The 22808-nt window shown below is 48.3% G+C and overlaps 1 protein-coding gene across 2 annotated transcripts in view; it reads left to right on the plus strand.

Moving 5' to 3' along the window:
- Positions 1-2133: 2133 nt before the first annotated feature.
- Positions 2134-22808, plus strand: part of SHROOM3 (shroom family member 3) — a 32043-nt gene continuing 11368 nt past the window's right edge. For both annotated transcript variants that reach the window (XM_075420806.1, XM_075420807.1), the window contains exons 1-4: positions 2134-2249; positions 12600-12731; positions 15753-18993; positions 22072-22148. In XM_075420806.1, the coding sequence (XP_075276921.1) occupies positions 12673-12731; positions 15753-18993; positions 22072-22148 (3377 nt within the window). In that variant the 5' untranslated portion in view covers positions 2134-2249; positions 12600-12672. The remainder of the gene's footprint in view (positions 2250-12599; positions 12732-15752; positions 18994-22071; positions 22149-22808) is intronic.

The following is a 22808-nucleotide window of genomic DNA, read 5'->3' on the forward strand; positions in this document are numbered from 1 at the left end:
GGCTCAGCAGCTGTGTTGCCCCTCAAAATCATCAGGAGCCATTGGCACTTCTGCAAAGAAGGCTGCTGGGCCAGCCTCCGGTAGTGACCCACCAGTTTTGACTGGGGCAAGGGTTACCCCGAATCAATGAGGTAGGTATGGTCACAGTCAAGTGCCTGTTCTCCCCTTTAAACGAAGGTTGTGTCACCCCAACATGGTGAAAGATCTGTGAAGGATCTTCAGGTAAACTGTATCTTCTCTTTATGGCCCTGTTAGCAAACCAGGGAGGTGTAAGGGATGGTAGTTCCTTGTGTGGGAACTGAGGCCTGAGTAGGGAGGTCAGGATTTACCCCGGAGTTAAGACAAGTGCCTCTGCTGAGATCCTTTCCCCTCTGAGGGGATCCTGCCACAACGCTGTCAGCGAGGCACCTCGTTAAGGCTTCAGCACAATACGCAGCAGCCTCACTGCGAATTTGAGCTGTGCTTAAACGCTCCCAGGGGCTTTGTGGGGCCCCTTGTCACAGGAATGTCATAGGGGCAGAAGTGCAGTTCTTTGTGGCTGAGACCACCTTTCCAGTGTCGCCATACAAAGCCTTAAACAGAGGACTTTGCCCTCTAAACACTATAGCTGTAAATATATTTTTGCTTACAAAACTGTATATATAAATTGTTTACGTACAATCTTTTAAATCCTCATCTGTAGAAGGCCTTCTGTCCTTTCTCTGTCTCTAAAATCTCTAAAAATTAGGAATTTTTCATGGTAAACTAAGTAAAGAGAATTGGAGCAATTGGCATTTCACAAGGCTGCAGCAAAGGAGGTTGTGCTCCTAGTATATAGCAAGGCTGGTACAGGAGCGGGGAGGGGGATCTTTCTAGTTTGATGGGAGGCTTGACATCATCTCATGGAGCGGGGTGACAGAGACAAAGCAGGACAGAATTTGGCACACAGAAAGAAAAAGCAGCTAAGGCAGGATTTGGGGTAGAATTCAGATGAAGATAAGCAGGGTGAGCAAAAAGGCTGCTCCGGACCTGTCGCTTTCCCCAATGTAGGTGAAAGTGCTGCTGCGCTTCCCTGGTATATCTCATCCGCCATGTGAGGCTTAACATTCCTGCCTGGCACGTGGGGCTTGGAGAGGGAGCGTGGGGGAGGACCGAGCCGGACACAAAGACGGCTGGTCTCTCACCGGAATGGCATCCAAGCCATCTCAGCTATCCAAAGCCCCCGATACCGACATGTGTGCTCAGTCTGCAGCCCGCTAAGCTAAGCACGCTACGAGAGGCAATTACAGCGCACCTCGGGCCACGGCCGCTGCAGGCCCAGCGAGGCATGGAGGGCGTCCTTTCAGACGCGCTTTTATTCGGTGTGGGGGTTCCTTGAGCAAGCAGAAATTTCAAATCTCTCCCGTGTTTCAGTGCTAAAAATGGGAGCAAGTGGGAATACTGGATCGTTTCAGGCTCTCCTGTGCCTGCGGGAAGGAAGGAGCTGAAGTGGTGGTTACACGATGTTTGTGTGACTTCTGCGTGTGCATGATGAAGCGGGGTAAATATTTGTTTCCTAACTTTGTGGAAATACCAGTAGAGGGGGGTTTAGGCTTCTCTTTCTTACTCTCACTGTGTAAACCTTTCTCTTAGCTTTTGTCTTGCGTGTTCAGAGCGTTCCCTAAGCTCTTGTAAAGTGGTTAAGTGTGGAAAGAGCATATCCCACAGTGCAACCCCTGAACTCCACACTTAGGGTTTGAGGTAATGCAGAGTACCAAAATGCAGGTACAGGATAATGAGTTTTGTGCCGTGGATGCTGCAGCTGATCCCTCTCCTGCGTGCCGAGGAGCAGCACTGTGGTATTGTGCAGCTCCTCCAGAGCTGTTGTGAGGGGCACTCACAGGGGCTGAGCACTGCCTAGGTATAAAGGAGAGCAAAATCTCACTCTTGTAGCCTGCCTGGGCAACATCATAGGGAAGAAAAGGGATACATGTGACATTTTCTGTGACATTTTCTTTGCACTTTTTAAAAACTAGACTGATGCCCCTACCTTGCCCCCTGAGTCTGTGTAATGGTTTCTTTCCAAAAATCCTTATTAAATGTAGGATACAAGGTCTGAGTTTTTTGTGTGTTAATGTTTACATGGCCTTGGTTTCTTTTGACAGGGACACACATGCAGTGAAGGGATGCACTGACCTGTCTCACAACCCACTCAGTCTGGACTGTGTGACCACTGACTTTCAGCCCAGCAAAACCACATGGTCAGGAGTTAAATTACGGTTGAAGACCAGGTGAGAATGTGGGTGTCTCTGTCCCTGTCTGCTGTGTGTGTTTTGTGGCCGCTGTTCTTGGAGAGCAGCTGGCAAACTCCACTTCCCTTTTGTTGGAGTGAGGGCAGCAGTAGTGCTGGCATGGAGCAGCGTGAATCCCCAGTGTCTGCGGCGTCAGGCGGTGGAAGAGGTCCAGGACAGTTTCTTAACCTCATGCCCACATTTTCCCAAGGTTTCCTTGCCCTCAGCATGGTGCCAGAGAAATGAATTCACCTTTTGAGCCCTGAGTCAAACATCAACATTGTTGGATGTCAGTAACATTTACATTTACATAGGGCTGGGTGTAAAACAGTTACTGCTTTGGCTGCCAATATGCCTGAGGATGACTCACTGAGGAGGAGTCCTGGAAGAGGTGTCCTTTCTCCTCAAAAACTTCGTCAGTGGTGGTAAAGGTCGTCAGAGATGCTGGACCAAAATATGTCCACAGAAATGATGTCAGCCTGCTGTGGCTCCCCAGCTTGAAGTGCCTGGCTTTCCAAAACCACCTGGCTTCTTCCAAGTTCCTGAGTTTCAGTGGGAGTCTGGCATTCATGACAATCCTGCTGAGTGCCTATCTGCATTTTTAACTGATTAAATGTCTTCAGAAGTGAGTTTCCTGAATTGCTCTGGATCGGCCAGTGTTGTGGCAGAGTCTGATTTCTTTCCTTTGTCCATGCAGTTTAGGACCAAGTCCTACGGCATTTATGCAGGCAAAGCTTTTGCTGGCATCAAGAGAGTCTCTTACATCAGTCAGATGATAATCTGGGTGACCTCATAGATTTTTGTGTCCCAGTCTTCTGAGACTGTACCATGAAGTCAAAGCAGTGACTTTTATAGGCAACATTGCGTTCAGGCCAGACCTTGACTTATTTAAAGTCAAGACGCTACACTGATTTCCTATAGCTGGAGGAAGTGTGGCCCAGCGCCTGTTACGGAGCAGCTGAGAAGGGAGTGTGACACGTGAAGTCACGGAGCAGCTGAGAAGGGAGTGTGACACGTGAAGTCACGTTCTGATCTCATCAGCAAGGATGCACTTCTGGAGCAAACTCACTGACCTTAATGGAGTTGCTCCAGCTTTTAGCCACTGCAGACAGTTATGGATGCTGACCCTGCACAGCCTGGGTAGCTGCAAAAGGAGGAGAAAGGGCTCAGCTCTTCTGCCAGCACTCATGTGTGTAACCTCACTAGGTTTGTATTGCTTTCCTCCAGATGAAGATTTGCACCATAAATCGTGTCTCTCTCAGATGGAGCAGATTTTAGAAGCTGAAATCTCTCCTCAAGGTACTTTTGTCAGGGAGAGATTTATCTCAGACTGGGGTGTGGGACTGCAGTTCCTGAGGTATGTGACCCACAGCAAATTGTGGACAGAAGCTCTCATACCTCCACCACCTTCCTATAGCAATGAGTTACTCAGCATACACCCTCTGTAAATCCTGCTTGCCTGTCGATCTAGTAGCAGATCTTCGCAGAAGCTCCGAAGTTTAGCGTTTCAATTGGATTAATTTGTCTTTGGATGCAGAGCCAATGTTTTGCTTTACTATTCTGGCAGTGTCAGAGGCTGTGTCTGCATATCTCAGAAGCTTTGGTTACAAACAGGAAGTTGCTTTAATGTATAAGAATTCGAGTGTGGGAGGGTATTTCAGACTCAGCAGCCTTTGCTTTGGCTGTAGCACCGGGTGCAATTCCCCTGCTTGTTTACTTTCCACAGACTCACCCTAGGCGATGAAGGCGACGGGCGGTCAGCAGTCCTGATCGGTTTCTGAAACTTGGGGTGCTGAATGAATGTCCTTTTTCAAAGGGGAAGTCCAGAGCTCGGGACCGGTTTCTCAGGTTTTGCAGTTGAGCATCTATGGAAAGGAACAGCACAGCACCACTCTGCAGTTTGCCCTCCGCAGTGTACACTCAATGATTGCTCACTGAAGCTTGCCTCATTTCCTCCACTGCGCAAAATAATCAAGGCCAGAGTGGCATTGCCAGCTAGTGCAGCCACATTACTGCAGCTCTACCCATCGGTAAAGGGCAATTTGAGATGAGAAGGAGGGAAGAATCAGGTCTAGAATCCAGATGCAGGGGTGTCTTTCACCACCAAAGTGATGTTTATCACCATGTTTATTACCAAAGTGATTAAAAGTTTCCCTGAGGGAGAGGACAGGTTTGTTAGCTGTTCTGTGGCTCGAATGGTGTTAGATCACTGCAGATTTGCTATTTCTCTTCCCCCACTGGTGTAAGTGCTAATGATATACTCCCGGCAGGAACAGTGGGAAGGTGTATTCCCAGCCAAGAGTAAATCACAAATTCACCTGGCTAGCTAAAAGATTAAACTGCCCTTGGTACCCTTTGCCTTTTTTTTTTTCTCTTGCAGTACCTCAGCAAGCAGTCTGTATGTGAACAGATCCCCCGTCCCCCCATTAATGTTTGTATATACGTACATACATTCAGCGCGGGCACCTAAAGGACCTTCTTCTCTCCCGTGTATCATTTCCACGTTAGCACTTTGGTGTTGAGTTTATTAGCGTTGCCTGTGATTTGTAGCCCTGTAACTCAGAGGAGAACCCAGCTACTGTCCAAAACGCTTGCCCTGAAAATCCCCTTGGTTACCTGCCATGACTCACTGTCTGCTTCACGTTTGGATAATCAGGCTCACAGGGCAGCGTTTCTGCTGCCAGCCACCGAGTTCCTCCTAAGCACTGAACGAGACTGGGAAAACACATTCCTTCCATTGTTTCTAAGTCTCTCCTGTTGCAAGTTGCTGTGTGTTTGATATCAGGGTGCAAAAGAATCTAAGCTATGCTTGTTTTTCTGTCTTTTTAACTAATTTACTGACTGGAGAAGAATGAGGAAAAATTATTTGAATTAATCCTGTTGGACCAATTCATCAATATGGATAGATCAATGCCGGTTTGTGACTTCTGCAAAGCCAGGGGCAGGGTAAGCCACTGTAGGGTCTGGCTGCTGAGATTTTCTGCCTGCACTCTGAAAGATTATGTGAATGCCTGGAGAAGACAGTAAATAATAGGGTCCTTCTCAAAGACTGTAAGTTAGTCAGGTGTCTCGTTTCCATGTCTGTTCTTTATTTATCTTTTTCCAGCAAAGGAGACAGAGTAAAATTGTATCAAGAAGAGGAAAGTTGCAGAGGGTCTTCAATCCAGTGCTCACTAGCTCCTCATTCTAGCCTACACATGCTGTAAGTACCAGGCTGTCTTGGCATCCACGTCTAAGCCGCAGTCCTGTGTGAACGGCACCGATGGACTATCCTGGCAGCCAGTACTTTCTCAAAACAGAGATCTGAAATACTCTTTATTTTGCAGTTTAAATCATACTTACCATGTTGCTTGGTAATGCTTTCTTTACAAAAGAAAGCTGTTGGAAGATCCCAGTAGGACAAAGTCCTTGAATCCTGTAATCAACAAGGATGAAGCTTGTATACATCATACATACATACACTAATAACTAAAGCCCCGCTGTTCCTATTCGAGCCTGTTGTCTGGTTAGTGTCAGGGAATGTCAGTGGGACCCTTTCTTTGTGTAGGGCAAAGTCCTCAATCTAAATATTGCCGGTCAGGCATATGCTTGGGTAAAGGGAAAATGAAGCAGCAGCAGCAGCACACGGCCTAGTTCCCAGCACTGCACTCTGCGGTAGGCCTGTTGGGTGACTTTATGTAACTTACTTCAACTCTTGAGGCCTTTGTTTCATTTTCTGGAAAATGGATAGATACCCCTTTCTTGGATAAGACAGCCTGGGGGTCACCAAACAAATGTGATAACACAGAGGTGTGACATGCAAGACCAATAATCATTAGTTACAATGTTTGACTGTTCCTGAGTTCAACTAAGGAGCGACCGTTGCTCACCACTGCCATCCCCTCTGAGCCGACCCAGCACTTTCTTCTGCAGCCTGACACAGAGAGCATTTCTTTCAAAAAAAAGCCATTTTTGATCTCCTGCAAACTCTGGCAAATTTTCACCTGATGCTTTCAAGTATCCTCAGCCATCCACAAAATAATCCTTCTGCACCGTTTTTCTCTGCCTGCCTTTGTTGCCAGGGAGAGGAGAAAGAGAGACAGGCTGTTTCCTGGATGTGGAGTTGAGAAGAACAGTAGAAAAAATCTGTATATACATCCACATACGAGGTTGTCATCTCTGCTTTCACGCAGGGCTTTTCTTTCCAGTGGTATGGTGGGGATTTTTTCCTGAAGAGCTGGCGATGGTAACAGGAAATCTGAGCAGAAGCCTCTGATTCTCTACTTCTTCACTTCAGAGACACTGTAGGGAGCTCAGTACCTGTGTCCCAGTTCTGATATGGCACTCAGGGCCTGGTCTGATGCAACCCAGACATCCCAAGTGATGCTCGTCAAAGGGAGACAACAAATAGTGTCTGACATGTCAACTGGAAACAACACGCAGGCACGACATCTGCCTGTGCCACTGGCTGGAGAGAGAAATGAGGCCAGACTAGTCTGGGACAGAGTCCTGAACTCGGCTGGGGTATTTTTCTCAAGGTTTTTTCTTTTTTTAAGACTGAGACTGCTAAAAACTGTGAGATACTCTGAAGGGATTCCCTGGGTGGGGAGTTGTCCTCTAGAAGTTGCAGAGATTAACATATTGTGGAAAAGAAGTTTGTGTACTGGTCTGAAAATACTCATATGTTTCACCTAAGTGTTCTGAAGTGAGGGGTTTTTCAGTGTGTTTTTTACTTGGGGAGAGTTTTAATCTGACATGAGGAGGGGTGGGGAGTGCAACTCGCCCTTTCCTTTGTAGGTGAGGAGACACAAAATACTGTTTCATATACTTCAGGTCTTTCTAACAAGTTCTCCTTCTTTTTAGTCAAAACTGCGAAGGGACAGAGCTCACTCCGGATCTCTCCTGCCCCAGAATTTACCAGAAGGGCTCTGTGAGCCTAAAAAGACAGATTCAGTGAAAGACACATCAAGCTGACGCCATTATGGTCCAGCTTCTTTCTAATTGGCCTTGTCTGTTATGCTTATTTTTAGAACCATGACTGAACTTTAATTAAGAGCGACATTGCTTTGAGTAGATTGTGGCCTCGCTCTGTCGAAATCCTAATAGGCTTCCGAGTGCTTTAGTTTCTCCTTCATCTCCTGCTTAATAGCTAGGCATAAGGACTGCAGCAGTATGTTAGGACGTCTGTAGAACGTATTCCTGTTATGCTAGCACTCCTTTTAGATGTGGCCATCTTGAAGACAGGTCCATAGCGGTGAAAATTCAGATCGTTGTTTACGCTTTGTGTCTATGCAGGTACACAGCCGCCCTAGGAGGGTACATACAAATTGCTATGATTGGAGTCTCTCCCTATAGAAAGAGCCTACTGCACCATGCAGTGGGGTACAGCTCAGGACATACTACCTCTACCACATACTTTTTGTTAGTTTAGAAATATCCCTTTCCACCTCCCCAGATGAACAGGCCCCAGGCCATGGCTATCCCTTCTAGGTCCAGCAACCGCCCACACAGCCACCTGGCCCACACAGCTGCTGCAGGAAAGCACACCCACAGGGACTGCGGTTGTCTGCGATGGCAGAGAGTGACCCTCTTGGCCTTAGGTCTCTTCTCTATTTCTTCCCGTCTTTCTTGGGCACATTAGCACCAACAGCTGGTCAAACCCATCCCTGCGGGTCATGGTGAATGTGTCCTGGTGAGTACTGCTCCTGCCTGGATCAGCAAGTGGATTCTGCTCCTTGGGGAGAGATGCTCTTCTTGAAAGCTTCTGCTGGCTTCATCATCCCCCATCTCTGCTGAGAAGGATTTTGAAGCTTGCTGGGACAGATTAAAAATGAGCGTGAGGTCAGTGGTAGAAGACGAATTGTTCACAGGCAGTTGCTGTTCAGCCATCTTGGATGATGTGTTTGACAGACGTGAGACTGATGAAAACTTAACTCCCTGCGAGCTCTATGGGTGTGTTGCAGTAGAAATGGATCAGTTTATTGGGGCATTGATGACTCTGACTTGCTAATTTGTCAGCTACAACATTCCCTCCCTGGCTTCCACTCCTTAACTTTCTAAAAGGCTGAGTTACATCCTGTTATTGTTTGCAAGGATAAAATTCAGTCTGCGTTTCCTAAGAGAAGGTGCTTTCCTTGTGAAATCCTTCTCTTCTAGCTTCAGCACCTTGCTTTGATACTCTCACGCCACATCTAATCTGCACAGCAAGTACGCCCCATGATGTGCCCCAGGATCCTGCTCTGTGAAAGACCAGGATATGGCATGTGAGAGGAGGGAACTGTTTCTTTCCTGCTTCTTGTCCCAACGTACAAACCAGTCCCATAAATTGGGTGTAACCACAGTCATCCACCTGCCGTTCTTGTTGCGGCAGCAGCGGTTGGTATTGCTGTATTGCTGTGCTCATCAGCCTCAGCCAAAGTGTGCCGCTGGCTGCTGGCAACCTGGAGGCTGCTGTCGGAAACCTGGAGCAGAGGAGTGTGCAGAGTTTGTTTGAACATCTTTCTCTATTTTTCTTTTCTTTGCTTTTTTTTTTTCTCCCCAAAACTGTTCCATTTGGAAGTTTAGGAAAAGGGAAACTTTTCTCGGCAAATGTAGAAAAAAATGAAAATGGCAATCTGGAGAAGTTAGGCTGTTTGCTTTGATTAGAGATGGGCCTTTTTACATGGAAATATCTGTGTGCTCTTGGAGGACACTGGGCTGGAACACGTTTGAATTGCAAAGCACTGAGGCTGTGCATGTACGCTGGCACCAGTAAGGAACAGTATGTAAAGAATGGAAATTAGACTGAATATGTTGTTCTGGAGGGTTTTAGTTTGTAACCTTGGGAAAAAGATAAATCAACCTTTCAATTATATTGTGAGGAAAGCTTGAGATGGCTGTTCTTTAGATGCTGATTCATTTGTAGAGTTAGTGCCAAGGTATCTTTATAAAGTTTCATTACTGTTTTGCATACAAAGCATAAAAATAATCTACAGAGATTACAGAGAAGAACAGGCTCAGCTCTTCCTAATAAGAGACCTACACACCTCTTAAAGTAAAGGGCCTCAGAAATGTCAGTATGGTCCCCACAGCCCAGACTGCAGCCAGCCTTTGCCAGGATGCGTCAGAGGAGACTGCTCATGTGCCGGTCGCATTTCTGTGTCTGCAAACGCTGTGACTGGTATAGCACCAAGGAGCACCCAGATAACAGCAGCTGGACAAGATTAAAGACTATTCTTTTCTCTTTGATTTTCCAGTTTACGGTGTGAATTTGGCAGTATCTGGTATGTAATCAATGTCACTGCTGCCGTGGAGCCTATTTAGAGGCCAGCATTGCATCAAGGTCCACTGACTTCTCTGGGTATCTTCGCTCTGAGGCGTTTGTCGTGATGCCAGCCTGACCTGGGTGCCCAAGTTATCTGATCACTGGAGGTGTCCATGAGAAACCAGGAGTCTCTTTTCCAGCCTTGGCATTCACAATAGAGAGATTGCTTTCTCCATTATCTGAAGTAGAGAATTTATTAGTAGTAAAATTGTCCAGATGCTTTTGCAAGTATGCTACAGCTGCAGCCCTTGAGGAACTAGGATAAAGGATAAGGGGATGAGGCCATTTTGTCATTGTTGTTGTTATTATTACAGTCTGCATTTTGAAATCCTACAGCCTCTTGGAACAAAGTGTCAGCTGTTTCTCCTGGTTTTGTTGAAGCCAACGGAGCTACACCAAATTTATACCAGTTAAAGATCTAATGATTTGTCTTCAACTAAGTCAGGAATTAGCTGCTGCATTTGCAAGTTTTATCACTCAGCCAGTTGTCTGGGATGAATCAGGATCTGATGTGGGCTTCACAAAAACAGTTTTGCCCCACTTGCCAAAAAGATTTTAATCTTGCACTGATTTTTATTACTTCCTGAAAGTTATGCTTTGCAGTAAAGCAAGTGTAACCAAAAGCTGTTGCAAAATTGGCAGGTTAACCATGTTCAGCTCCCCCTCCATCTGTAAAGGCAGATAGCTGTTCTCCTTTAGACACTGCTGCTCATGGTTGTATTGCACTCCAGTTCCAGTCCTTCTCCCTAATTAGGCAATAACAATTATAAACTAAGCTTAAGGAAGTAGGGTGAAGCAAGGTGCTATTTTCAGGTGTTACAGAAGGCTGAAGCTAGGAACTTCTTGGCGTTCCCTGAACGCCCACACGCAGGCACTGTCAGCATTGGCTGTGCCTTTCCTTTACAACCTCGGAGCTCCGTCTCAAGGAGAGTCCTACAGTTGATTCAGTGGAGACTGGGTCAGGCCTGTTCTCTGCCTTTTGGTGCACGTGTGTGTGCAGAGACTCTCCATACTTCCATCCTGCCGCCTCCTTGGAGATCGCCTGCGTGAGTCTGCAACATGAGCTGGAGATCATGTGTACCGCAGCGCTTCCTCTCGTGGCTTAAGCTCAGCTAAGATTCGGTTACCCTTAATCCACATTTCCAGGATCAGGTAGGTGTGGAAACAATGCCAGGTTATCCCACACTGAGCTGGTACAGCATGTCTTCTGACTTAAATTCACAGCTTCACGTGTTGTATTATTACACGGACATCGACCAAAAGGGTTTAAAATACCTGTGTCTCAGAATATCGGCTACACAGCTCCCTTGCAGCTTTTTACTGATCAAATCACGGGATAACGTGCTTTGCTTGTGATCATTGTGTGCTTTCCCAAGCAAAAAAATAATGCTGGGGGCTTGTGCTGCTTGAAAGTACAAATAGAGTCTTTAAATCTGTGCAACAAAAAAGGCAAGAATGCAGGTTATTCTTCATAAACAGTTTTGTCCACTTCCCATCCAGCAGCGTTCAGCTTCCTTGTTTCTCTGGGCAAGGAGCTTAACAAAAGAGCTCTGTTTTAAACACACCTACACATGTAATGGTAAAACGGTGCTTGGTTCAGCTTGCCCTCTGTAAACCTCCAGTTCAGCTTTCCTTAAGACAGTCCTGTCACAACAAATGTTAAAAGGAAAAGAATGTCCCTTTGTCTTTCTTCTTTTAGCTGATGGTGAGAGAATGACCTGTGCTTCTGAAATCTATATGGAAAAACTACTGGTGAAATGGTTCTACCTCTCACTTTCTGCCAATGCTTTTCCATGTCACAGAACATCAGCTGGTGCCAATGTTAACTTGTGCTAGTATAGGATCTGACCCTGACAATCGTTTTTTACTTTGTACATTTTCCTGTATTGTTTCTTTTCACAATCTTAGGGAGTACTAGGAGAGTCCTCTTTCGGTGTCTGGTTTACATCTGCAGAGGGCATTTTAATCTATTTACTGACTTATTCGGGAGGTGCTGTACTGTGAAATTTTCAGTGAGAAAAAGGCTTTAGAGACACATCATATCCTTCTCTTGCATTTATGCTTTATAGGTAGAGTTGTCCTGCAGGCTGTCATGTTTAGAACTTCAGTAGTATACAGGCCCAGTGCTGCTCCTCATTCTCACGGGAAGAATTAGAAACTGCTGAGATGAGTGCTAGAGTAGGAGGAGAGATCCTCTGTGGAAAGCAGAGGGAGGATTAAGGACGAGCCCAAAGGCTGGGGTGAAGGAGAGTCTGTGCAGCACATTCAGGGTACTTGATTGCTAATCCCCTGCTTTGACTTTCCATTGCACCATTATGTGCTCTAAATAAGGTTGTCGGTGTTTTATTCCTAAGAGCTGATGGAGGCCTTCCTTAGCCTTGGTGACTGAAGCAACCAAATGCCAGCCGTGCTGTGCCTGGGGACACACCCAGGCTCACATGCTCCAGGGGGACAGCTGGCTGGCTGCAAGGCCCTGGGGGATGCAAAGGACGCACATCGCTGGCACTTGGTTGTCATGTCTCTTCCTGCATTTTTATCAGCGCCGAGGAGAGATCAAAACAGCATTGTACGGGCTTCCACCCCCTCACGGTATTTGATTCTTTATATGCCTTTGCCAGCCATCACTTTAAAATGAAGGGAACCTTTTGAGAAAAGCACTCTTTCAGCATCAGTGAGAATCACATGCAGCCACCCGGCTTGGTGCATCGTGTGGGAGTCCACACAGAGCCCAGCCTGTAAGCTGATCCCTGTGAATGGGCCCCCAGGCTCGTCCCCAAGGGGTAAGGCTTCTGGCTGGGAGGTAGAGGGGAAGACCCCCCACATTCAGTGATAACCTGCTTGTCTGCCCATGCCTGTTGCCTTGCAGATAGGAGGGGGAGTGTGTTGTGTGTGTGTCAGGAACAGTGCGCGATTACTGCTTGATTCACTTGAAAGGGACAAGAACATAGCAGGGAAACAGACGTGAACGTGAGCAATTTTGAATGTGACTGTTGTTGTTACTTCACATTCGTCTTCCTTGGAAGAGCTGGCATGTTGCTGATGTGCGAAATCCTTCTGCTTTTACCTAGGCGGAGTGAAACTCCAGGCCGACCCCACTCCTGGCATTCAACCAAATTTGCAGAACACCAACCCGATCCCAGCATGATGCAAATATCTCAGGGTACGCTTGGCACCCCTTGGCATCAGTCCTACCACTCCAGGTAAGCACTACAGAGCTGTGGTCCCATGCTGTGCAGACAGAGATGTAAAGAAATGTGCGTTTTAATTTAGTGTCATTTGCCCTGTTTTCACATATCTCCCACGAGTGTAGAAATCAGGCTCCCAAGCTGGAATGTCTCTAAAGTAGTCCCCCAGTCCCATGTCATTCCTTGTTTCCACTGTATTGCTGGCTTCAGGGAGGCTCTGCCTCCTGCCCAAGAATGTGTCTTGATGGTACTGACTACAAGGTCAGGGCCAGGTCTAGAGCACAGGAGTGAAGGAACCGGACAAAAGATGTGGTGAAAAAATGTTACCAGTTGCCTCCATACAGCTGGACAGGTTTACAAACAGCCTGGGTTAGGATTAGAATTAGGAAGGCTTCAGTTTCTGTTCGGTTACCGAGGTAAAGTGGCCATGTTTTCCTCCTGTAAGTGCTCTGTGAGGTGATTAACAGATAGGAAATTGCTTTAAAAGCCCCTCTTCTCACCAAGATGGGAGCCCGCTGTCAGGATGTTATGCAGCTTTCTCTGAATCCGGATTCAGAAGCTGGAGTCTCGCTCTGCATCCTGTGGACTGCCCCCATGTCGAAACGCAGCATGGTTGTTTTCCCAGCAAAGGAAAAGAAATCCAAAGTCAAAATTAGCCTATTAAAAAAAAAAAAAAAAAAAAGGAAAAGGGTGTAGGTAGCAGAGCAACTGTGCCCATCAGCATAACTGAGCCACTCTCAGGAGCAGCAGACAGTAATGCGTCACTGATGATACTCCCAGGGTGAGAAGTTCATCAAGGGATTTCCTGGTTTTGGCAATCGCTTTCTGCAGGGGTCAGCTTTATCAAAACTGCATGTCATGGCTGTTTCTCTAAGAAGTTAGTGCAGTGGTTTATCAGTCCCCAAAAGACTAAACCTGTAACCTCAGTGATGTTAAAAGAAGGTGGCATGAGGCACCTCTGGATTTGGCCATGGACCATAGCCCAGGCGGATGGGAAACACTGATGTGGTCCCGGGGAGTAGGGGCTGTTTCTGTGAGACCATGCAGTGTGGTGAGTACAGAGGGGAGAGCTGCCCGGGGGAGACATACCCCTCAGCTACCCTAAGCAGCCCCAAAAGGTTCTTGGTGGTAAGTGCTGTGGCAGCTTGAGGGTGAACAAGTTTAAATTCTGCCCTTGGAGGATTTTCCCTGGAGAGGCAGAAGGGTTTGAGGAGCAGGAAGCTCTCCTGATAGCCACTGGGATTCAAACATTGTTTCTGCTACAGGCGAGACTGAGCCTTGGCAGAGGGGAGGAGAAAGAAAACAGAGCATTAAAAATAGTGAGGAGGTGGTTGCAGAAGAAATGTATTTTCATCTCTGGCCTTCAGCACAGATCATGCTGTAGCATATTGATTTCCCACCGAGGGGCTTTGCTTCCCAGCCACAGGTCCTGGCAGAACCTTTGGCAGCGCAGCTCTGTCTCGTGCGTGCTTGAAGAGGAGCACGGGGAACATCTAGTGGCCAGCTGGCCAGGGCTGTGCTGGGCATTGCCAGGCAGATATTTATTTCAAACTAAAATAGAGTGGTGCATTTAAACGAGTAAACCAGCTTTATCCTGAAATTAGCCGTATCTCTTTCTGCTTGTCTCTGTTCCTCTGCATCTCTCTGCCGAGCTGCTGCTTTCTCACCTCACAGATAGGCTTCCTTCTGCCTTTCCTTGTCCTTAGCAGCCTTCTCCCCATTGTCTGTTCTTTGGGCTTGTGGGTGTTAATCCAGCAGGATGGAAGAGACTGTGGCTGGGATATGATCTGGAGCAAGCTTTAGGCTCTTCAGCAGACCCTTGTTAGGGAGGGGACTGCTACCAAATGTACCTGCTGCACATCCCCAGCTCCCCCGCTGCGCAGAGCAGGTTTGGTTTCTGCAGGTTTGCTCCCAGTGGAGCAAAGCACACAGAAATGGAGCTTGCCTTTCCCTGTGCCAGTTGAAACTCCAGCTTGCACACTGGCAAACCCAGGCTCCTCTCTGTTCCTGCTCCCAGCTCTGAGCCTTGCCACCCTTCGCGTGGGACAGCAGTCTTTCCTTTCCTGGTGCTTTCCTGTGGCTCTGCCAGGACAGAGCATGTAGCTGCACAGGAAACCAGAGAAAGCGATGTCTAAGGGAGGGGAGCTGGGAACAGAGGGAAGGAAGGCGAGATCCTCAGGCTACACTCCTCAATCCTCAGTGTATGTGCTTGAATCTGGGAGGAGAGATTAGCCAAGGGAAGCTCCACATAAATTTGTCATATACCCTTGTGAGGTGTAAAAAGAACTGTGGCCAGCACAAGGAGCTCTCTTCCCACTGACAGAAAAATCTCTGAATATCCTTCCTTTTGAACACATCTCTGGCAGCCACGAGTCCTCTTTTGGCACAGGTGTATCTCGGAGCAGGTGCCAAGGTGTACCTGCACTTGCTGAGCTACATGAGGAGGCGGCTGTGAAGACTTCCTGGGGCATCCTCGAACTGTTTCTGTAGTTGCATCTCCACTTGCCTCCATACACAAACACATGCATCTCTTCTCTGCCTTGTCAGTTTAGTTTTCTCGCGGCAAACAAACCATCCTTGGGACAGCTGAATTTCCAGGAAGCCTGCCAGGGCATAGCCTTCATCTCCATAAAAAGAAATGAAATGGGAAAAAAAGAAAGAGATTAGATTCCCCCCAGAACGCCTCTCGTGCTCCTCTCCTCCTCCTCGGTGGCGTCGGCGCTCTTTCAGCTTTCCAAGTGCTTTGGATAGATTTGATGGGTGGGGTTGGTCCTCCCTGGCTCCAGAGATGCACAATCTTTCTGTCTGTATTTCCCTTCCACCCTTCTGCAGTAAACAAGAGCCATGTGTTGCAATGTCAAGCAGTTCCTCTTTGTGAACTGGGATGACTGCAAATGGGGGATGGAGTTAGGCCCAAATATGGGTTTTCATCTGCGCTTCTCAAAACTAAACATCTTGCTGCTGAGCTCACTTATAAGTTGGTGTGCTTCTGCTCTGCAGACAGTGGGTTTTTACTCTTCTCTCACTCTTCCCCAGCTCCTCAACCAGCGATCTCTCTGGCTATGAGCATGGCTATCTGAGGAGGAGTCCTGACCAGTACAGTTCCCGGGGCAGCATGGAGAGCTTGGACCACTCCTCCCCTGGCTACCACCCTTGTCACCTGTCCCCAGCCAAATCCACCAACAGCATCGACCAGCTCTCCCACCTCCACAGCAAGAGAGACTCTGCCTACAGCTCCTTCTCCACCAACTCTAGCATCCCTGAGTATCCTGCTCCCCCATTCAGCAAGGAGAACTCCTGCTCTATGGACAGTATGCAATCCCGAGGCGCCCTGCAGGAGGGGATGAGGCAAGCTGACATCAGGTACGTCAAGACAGTCTATGATGCCCAGCGGGGGATCTCCGAGGAGTATGAGGTGAAGTCCTCCGCCTTCATTCCGAGCTGCGAGGCCCGGGCCTCGCTAGATGGTCGCGGCCATGGCAGGCTCCACGGCTTCAGCCGGCCCAGCGCAGCTCCATCCTGGGCGCCGGTGGGCCAGGGCTCCTTGGACAGCAAGAGCCAGCCCCCTAAGGGACCTCCCTTGCCTCCCACTCGCAGTGACAGCTATGCAGCCATCAGGCATCACGAGAGGCCCAGCTCATGCGCTGGGCTTGATCTGAATAAGCCTGGTCGAACCCAGATGAAAGGGGCCTGGCCTCCGCTTGTCAGCACCCTGTCCCAGGGGCTCCTACTGAAAACCCCCTTCGGAGAAGGACATCTGCACACCGTGGTGGAGAAGAGCCCAGAGAGCAGCCCCACCGTGAAGCCCAAGCAAAGCTATTCCCAGCCAGCCCAGCCGGGGCAGCCCCTGCTGCCTACTGGTGTCTACCCAGTACCTTCCCCAGAACCGCACTATGCCCAGGTTCCCCAGCCTTCTGCAAGCAATAATGGGATGCTTTATCCAGCTCTGGCCAAAGAAAGTGGGTACTCTCCGCCTCCTCCAGTCTCTTACGACAAGGCCGTAGCCAGCAGCACCCTGGGCTTTGATGAGAATGGAAACCAAAGCACTACAAACAGATCAACCATCTTCTACCAGCCCCCAGCAGCTGAGAGACAGCACGATGCTGCAGCAAAACTTCTCCAGCAGAAGCCTCCTAGCACGGCAGGCCCAGAAGTCTCCCTGACCACCTTGAGAAAAGAGGAGTTGTTACCCCCTTACAAGGTAGCACACAGCAACCAAGAGACCGCAAGTACTGCACAGGCCTCCAAATGCGGTTTTCAAGCTCCACAGCCCCAGCTGAGGGATGCTAGTGAGAGAAAAACCCATCACCAACCCAAAGAGGACTGGACGGCTGAATCCCAGGAGGACAAAAATGGCAACCCACAGATAAACGAGAGAGACACTGCTGCTCACCACCAGTGGGGTCACAGCAAAGACAAGCAGTATGGCTTCTCCTCCTTGCAGAACACCCCAGAGAGCTCCAGGAAGCAAAGCGGCTCTGAGCTAAAAGAGGTGCAGCCAGGTGAGGGTTATTCCAACACGAAACTGTCCTTGAACAGCAACAGTAAAGAGGAGAAGGATTACAGAGGACATGGGCACAAACAGTGGAGTGATGTAGACCCACAGGCCTTTGTAAGGCAGGAGGAGGACAGCATGAGCATGACTCCATTCCATGCTGCCGAGCCAAAGGATGAAGAGCCCCCTTCTTCACAGTACCCACAAACCTCTGATTTCGGGAGGAGCTGGCTCAGCTCTAGCAGCACCCAAAGCTTTCCCTATGGCAAACCGGATGCTGGCAGGCCCCGCTGCTCAGTGCTGGAGAAGGTCAGCAAGTTTGAGCAGCGAGAGCAAAGCACTCACTGGCCCCAGAGCTTTGGCCAGCACTACGGGCTGAGCAGGACAAGCCAGCCCTCCAGCTCAAGGTGCTCTCTGAACAGCCTGGAGGACATGAGGAGCAAGTGCCGCGAGCCCGGCCAGCTGCCCAGTGAGCCAGGCAGGATCTCCAGCCCCTCCATCAGGAATGGGAAGCTGGAGGGGGCCAACTGGCACTCCGTAGAGCTGCAGATGGTGGCTTCGGTGAAGCAGGCAAGACCCAGTGAATACTACAGCCTGTGTCATGAAAATGAGGTGCAAATAAGGGCAGCTCAGCTACTGAGGAGTAAAAGCACATTCCAGCTGGGAGGTGAGCCTGAGAAGGAGATCCTCTGGAAGGATAATGTCCAGGATGCCCATGGGTCGCAGCTGGACACACCGTTTAACAGGGCCTACAGGAACAGCATTAAAGATGCTCAGTCCAGGGTGCTGAGGGCCACTTCCTTCCGCCGCATCAGCCCCCCATTTGGGAATGCACCCAAGAGGACAACACAGAGGCCTGCCTCGGCCCATGTGGGCATGAGGAGTACGATGGCATCTCCCCACACCCCAAAGGAGAGGCACAGCGTCACACCGACAGAAGGCAGCCTCTCTGCCCTGGACTATGCCAAGACACAGCAAGTCTTGCGCATTGGGGGCCGAAAGCGGCTGACGGCAGAGCAGAAGAAGCGGTCTTACTCAGAGCCAGAGAAGATGAATGAGGTAGGCATCTCTGATGGGGAGCCATCACCATTCTCCTTCCAGAAGAAAGGCATCCATTTTGTCTTCCCAGAGAATACGGTGGCTGACCGGCGCAAGATCTTTGAAAGGGATGGCAAAGCTTCTTCCACAGCCAGCCTCTCCAAGCCGGAGCTCAAGCAACTCCAGCAGAACGCCCTCGCTGACTACATCGAGCGCAAAACAGGGAGACGGCCATCCTCACAAGACGTCGGACTGCTGAGAGAGCGCTCCCACAGCTCCTACCTACAGGCAGGTGGCCCAGACAGCCAGAGCCTTTCTTCCGCCTCCAGCATGAATTCCCTCCAGGATCAGAACCTTTACCGCCGGAGAGAGTCCATAGAGCGGATATCCAGGGCGGGGCGGATATCTTCTACTCTTCCTCCTGGGCTTATGGGCTGCTTCGACGTGAGTGGAGATGAGAAGAAAGGGCACCAGAACAGCTCAGTCATGAGCCGACCGAAAACAGAGAGGTTCCGGGATTACAGAGCCAAAACAGAGCTCACCAAAGGCACACAGACAGATCCTCTGGGCATGCAGGGCCGGCCTCGCTATGGGAAACAGGAGCAGGTCTTTGAAACACCCTCCTCTGCCAGGAAATCTGGGAAATCTGTGTCTGTGGAAGACTTGCTCGATAGGTACGACAATCAGACAGTATCTGTGCATATACGTTCCAGATCATCTCCCACGGCAGATAAGAAACACCAGGTATGTGGAAACCGGGTCATCATGCATGCGGGCAAGCAGGGCTCTCTGAACCAGGGGAAGAGGCGGGGTGTTGGAGGGCAGGCTGATGTTCGGTCACGGCAGTTACTCCGTTGGTTAGAGAGAGGTTAAATGCCTGTTGTGACAGAGACAGTTTATTGCATTTAAATTACTAGGATGCCGTTTTAAATGGTTGCTGGTGAGGTACTGCTTCTGTTCAGCTTTCTTACTGCTGGGCCTGTTTCAGGGGTTTCAGAGATGCTGGGATTTCAGTGCATATGCTGGTAGTATGCGTGTGTTCTTGCTGCTCCTGACATCCCATCTGAGGCGTCCTGTTCTTACCTGCCAGCATCACCGGAGAAGCACTGATCGCCTTTCTGGTGGGGTCTACCGTTGAGGTGGTGATAACGCTGTTGCTGCTGTTCTGCCTTAGCCTGCTTTCCTGGTGCAAAGCAGACAAGATTAAAGGCTGCTTGAAATTTCCCTGTCTCCCACTGTGCCTGACAGTGCTGGGAAATGCTCAGCAGAGGCACTGCCAAGTAATCATTATGTTTTGCCTCCAGCCCTGGAGGGAAACATTGCAGAGAAACCTTAGCGGAGACCCTGGCCGCTCTTTCCATGTCCCCTGCTTGGCGGCTGGGAACATTGCACTGATGTCACAAATGGTGAATTCAACTGACTCTGGTGATGGTAAATAGTAGAAACAGGCTAACTCCTTAACGAACAACTGCCCAGGCCAGCTCTTCAACTAGCTCAAATCTGTTCAGACCTATTTAGGTAACTGCAACTGGTTGAGCTGCATGAATTTACAGCAGTGATGGATCTGCTGCCCCATCCCTGTTTCCACAGCAGGCTGCGTTCATCACAGGGAGAGCGAGGAAACAACCAAAATGTGTGGACAGGCTCCTCTCACTGCAAATAGTCCGTTTGGACAGCCTTGCGTGTTTACAGGGAAGCTGAGATCCAGGACCTCTCCTTCTACTCTTGCACTTGGTCCAGAACAGATTGTCTAGGTGCAACAATGTTGTACTGAGTCAAGTAACATGGAGACTCTGGGCAGCATCTCGGCCAACCAGGGTGCAGGGGAGTGAGCTGTCCTCCCAGATTTGTTGTGTGCTTCATTCTAGATGTCCTCCCTTGGCAGACCTCAGATCCCAAGCTACATTTTTAAATAGAGATAATTAAAAAAAAACAGCTTTCCATGACCATTGCTGTCTCGTCCTATCATCAGTATTTTTCCACACCAGCCAGGCATCAGGCTCATCTGTGCAATTTTGTCACACTTGACGATTGTGAAGTCTGGTGTTCAGTAAGAGGGCAGTCCATAAGAAAGTTAGGGTGAAGGCCAAGCTGTGGCTTTGTCTCCCTCCTGGCACAGTCAGAGCAGCAACAAACACAGGCATCCAGAAAGTGAAAAATCACTAAAATGCACTTGTAAATGACAGATTGGATGATGAGCAGCTCTAGTTAATTTTTACCCAGCCCCCTCTCTTGGGCAGGGGACATACAAGGTAGTTGTTAAAATCTTTTATTTCCCCCTTGCTGGCTCATTTCTAATCTTGCATATGTTCAGCAGGCAAACCAGAGTTCCTGCCTGTTGGAAGCTGACTCAAGGAAGATGATGAACAGCAGTGCAGACCTGCTTACAGGGTCTTAGTTCAAGTGTAGAAGAGGGGAGAGCCCTTACTGCCGTTTCCCAGACTGATTTAGCTGTATCCACTTCTGGAATGAGTATTTAGTCCTATAGGCAGCAAGGCACTTGTGAAAATCCTGTTCTTGAATCCCAATTCAAGAACGCATGTTTGACTTCAAATATATACACCAATCCGTAAGCATCCATTTGAAAGGGAAGTATGTGTTTAAGTGCTCTCTTAATTAGATTTGTTTCTGATTTGCCTCCAATACAAAACCACAGCTATAAAAGTGGGGGACAAAGCCAAAGCAACAGGATGGTTTTGTTTTTCCTTTTCTTTTTTTTTTGCCTTTTCTGATTTTTTGTGGGAAATGTCTATTTCCAGTTTAGCAGCAGACTTCTCTGGCTCACTGTATATTTTTCAGGGCCCTGTGTACAATGTCTAATGTTCCTTTCAGACTGCGTATAAATCACATTGCAATGTCACTGTAGGAATTTGTTTAAAGATATAAGGAAATTGATAGCCATGTGGAATTATTAGCTCTCAGACTTCAGAACACATTCTCAGCCTTCCTTTCTCTCTGGATTTTTAGTCTGTCTCAGCCTGCATATCTCCCAGCTCCCAAACTCCTAAATCAAGATCTGCACTTACCCTCCCTCTACAGCAACACTGACCAAAAAAGCAAATTACTAAGAGTGTGGGGAAAGGGGGCACTGAAATGCTCTCTGCTGGAAAGATGGTACGGGAGAAAATACTAACCTCTTCAAAAGCAGCCTAAGCGTTTGCTTTCATGTCTCATAATAGCCTGGTGTCTTATGGTGGGAGCTCTAGCGACAGAGAGAGTCAGATTCACAAAGGTATTTCAGCAGCAAAATTTCTTTGGTTTTACATTACATAAATACCTAAAGAGGAGGTAGTTCCTGTGCTTTGGTTTCCAAAAGAACCAAGTGCCAGATTTTGTGATGTTTTTCAGCACCTCTGCCCATGGCTGGAGTTTCCAGACTTCGTGACATTCAGCATCTCTGCAGCTTTTCAGTCCTGTTTTGGCACTGGGCTTAGGCACAGATTGTTCACTGTTTAACTTCCCCAGTTAAGGCTGCTTCAGTGATGTCTCAGCTTCTTGCTTGCATGTAAAACAAAGCTAAACACCCAGGTCCCACTGATACCACTGAGCATTTTTTTAGAAGAGGCAAGGACTTACTGAGAGGTTTTAAAAAAACATTTCTCTGAATAAGTCTGCCTATTGCTCCACAATCCCTCCTGAAAAAGGTAGACAGGGGCAGGTCCTCTAAGCAGCAGTAGGGTGCTGGAGGGTGGTATGCCACACTAGAGGTTTTCTCCCATCTGTATAGGGCACATGCTGTGCTCTCTTCTTAGTAGGAAGCATCAGTGGTTTGTTATTTTGTGTTGCTTTCTGCTCGCTACTAATACTGTGTTTGCACTCCAGGACCTGCTGAGAAGGGAAAGCAGTGAATTTGGCCCCATGGTGAGAGATCCTTTCTATGTGGTCGGTGCAGGAGCCAGGTAGGTATATGTTCATGTCCCCTTTGTCACTGCAGGATCAGCTCTTACCATCCTGCTGCCAGCAGCAGTTACCATGTGTTGTCTATGTAAACGGGTGGATCACAACAAACTAGAGAAACCATCAGCATGGACACAGTTCTGGGTATGCTGAGCCTGGCAGAGTTGGGAGGAGTGAGTTGCTGTGAGCTTTTTTTTCTCTATAGACAGGAAGTCACTATCAAGTCCTCCTCATGTCGTCTTGGAGCATGTTTTTGCAGCAAATTTCCAATTACATACCTTCCAAAATGTGTTTGGTCTGCTGTTAGAACTCACATCCAGATGCTGTCATAACTGAAGGATTTTAAAGGGTCTAAAGTCCAAGGTGCTGCCTACCCAAAAGCAAGTGAACACTTGCGTGGACTGAAACTGGGAGATTTTATTTATCTTGCTGAATTGGGAGCTTGCATTTAGGCTGCTTTCCTTGGTGCAGGCAGGATATTTTGCTCAGCAACAGGGGACAGAGAATTGTTTTTAAAAATAGAAAAGTGTAATCAGAAGACTCATAATATTAGGACTTATGTAACTATCCACTTAGTGGATTGTTTTGAAGTTAACTAGAACTGAAGTTGATCTTGATGTATTTACATTTAAATGATAAATAGATGCTTGCCCTAAGCTCCG

Source organism: Opisthocomus hoazin, chromosome 5 (genome assembly GCF_030867145.1).
Source record: "Opisthocomus hoazin isolate bOpiHoa1 chromosome 5, bOpiHoa1.hap1, whole genome shotgun sequence".
Lineage (NCBI taxonomy): Eukaryota > Metazoa > Chordata > Aves > Opisthocomiformes > Opisthocomidae > Opisthocomus > Opisthocomus hoazin.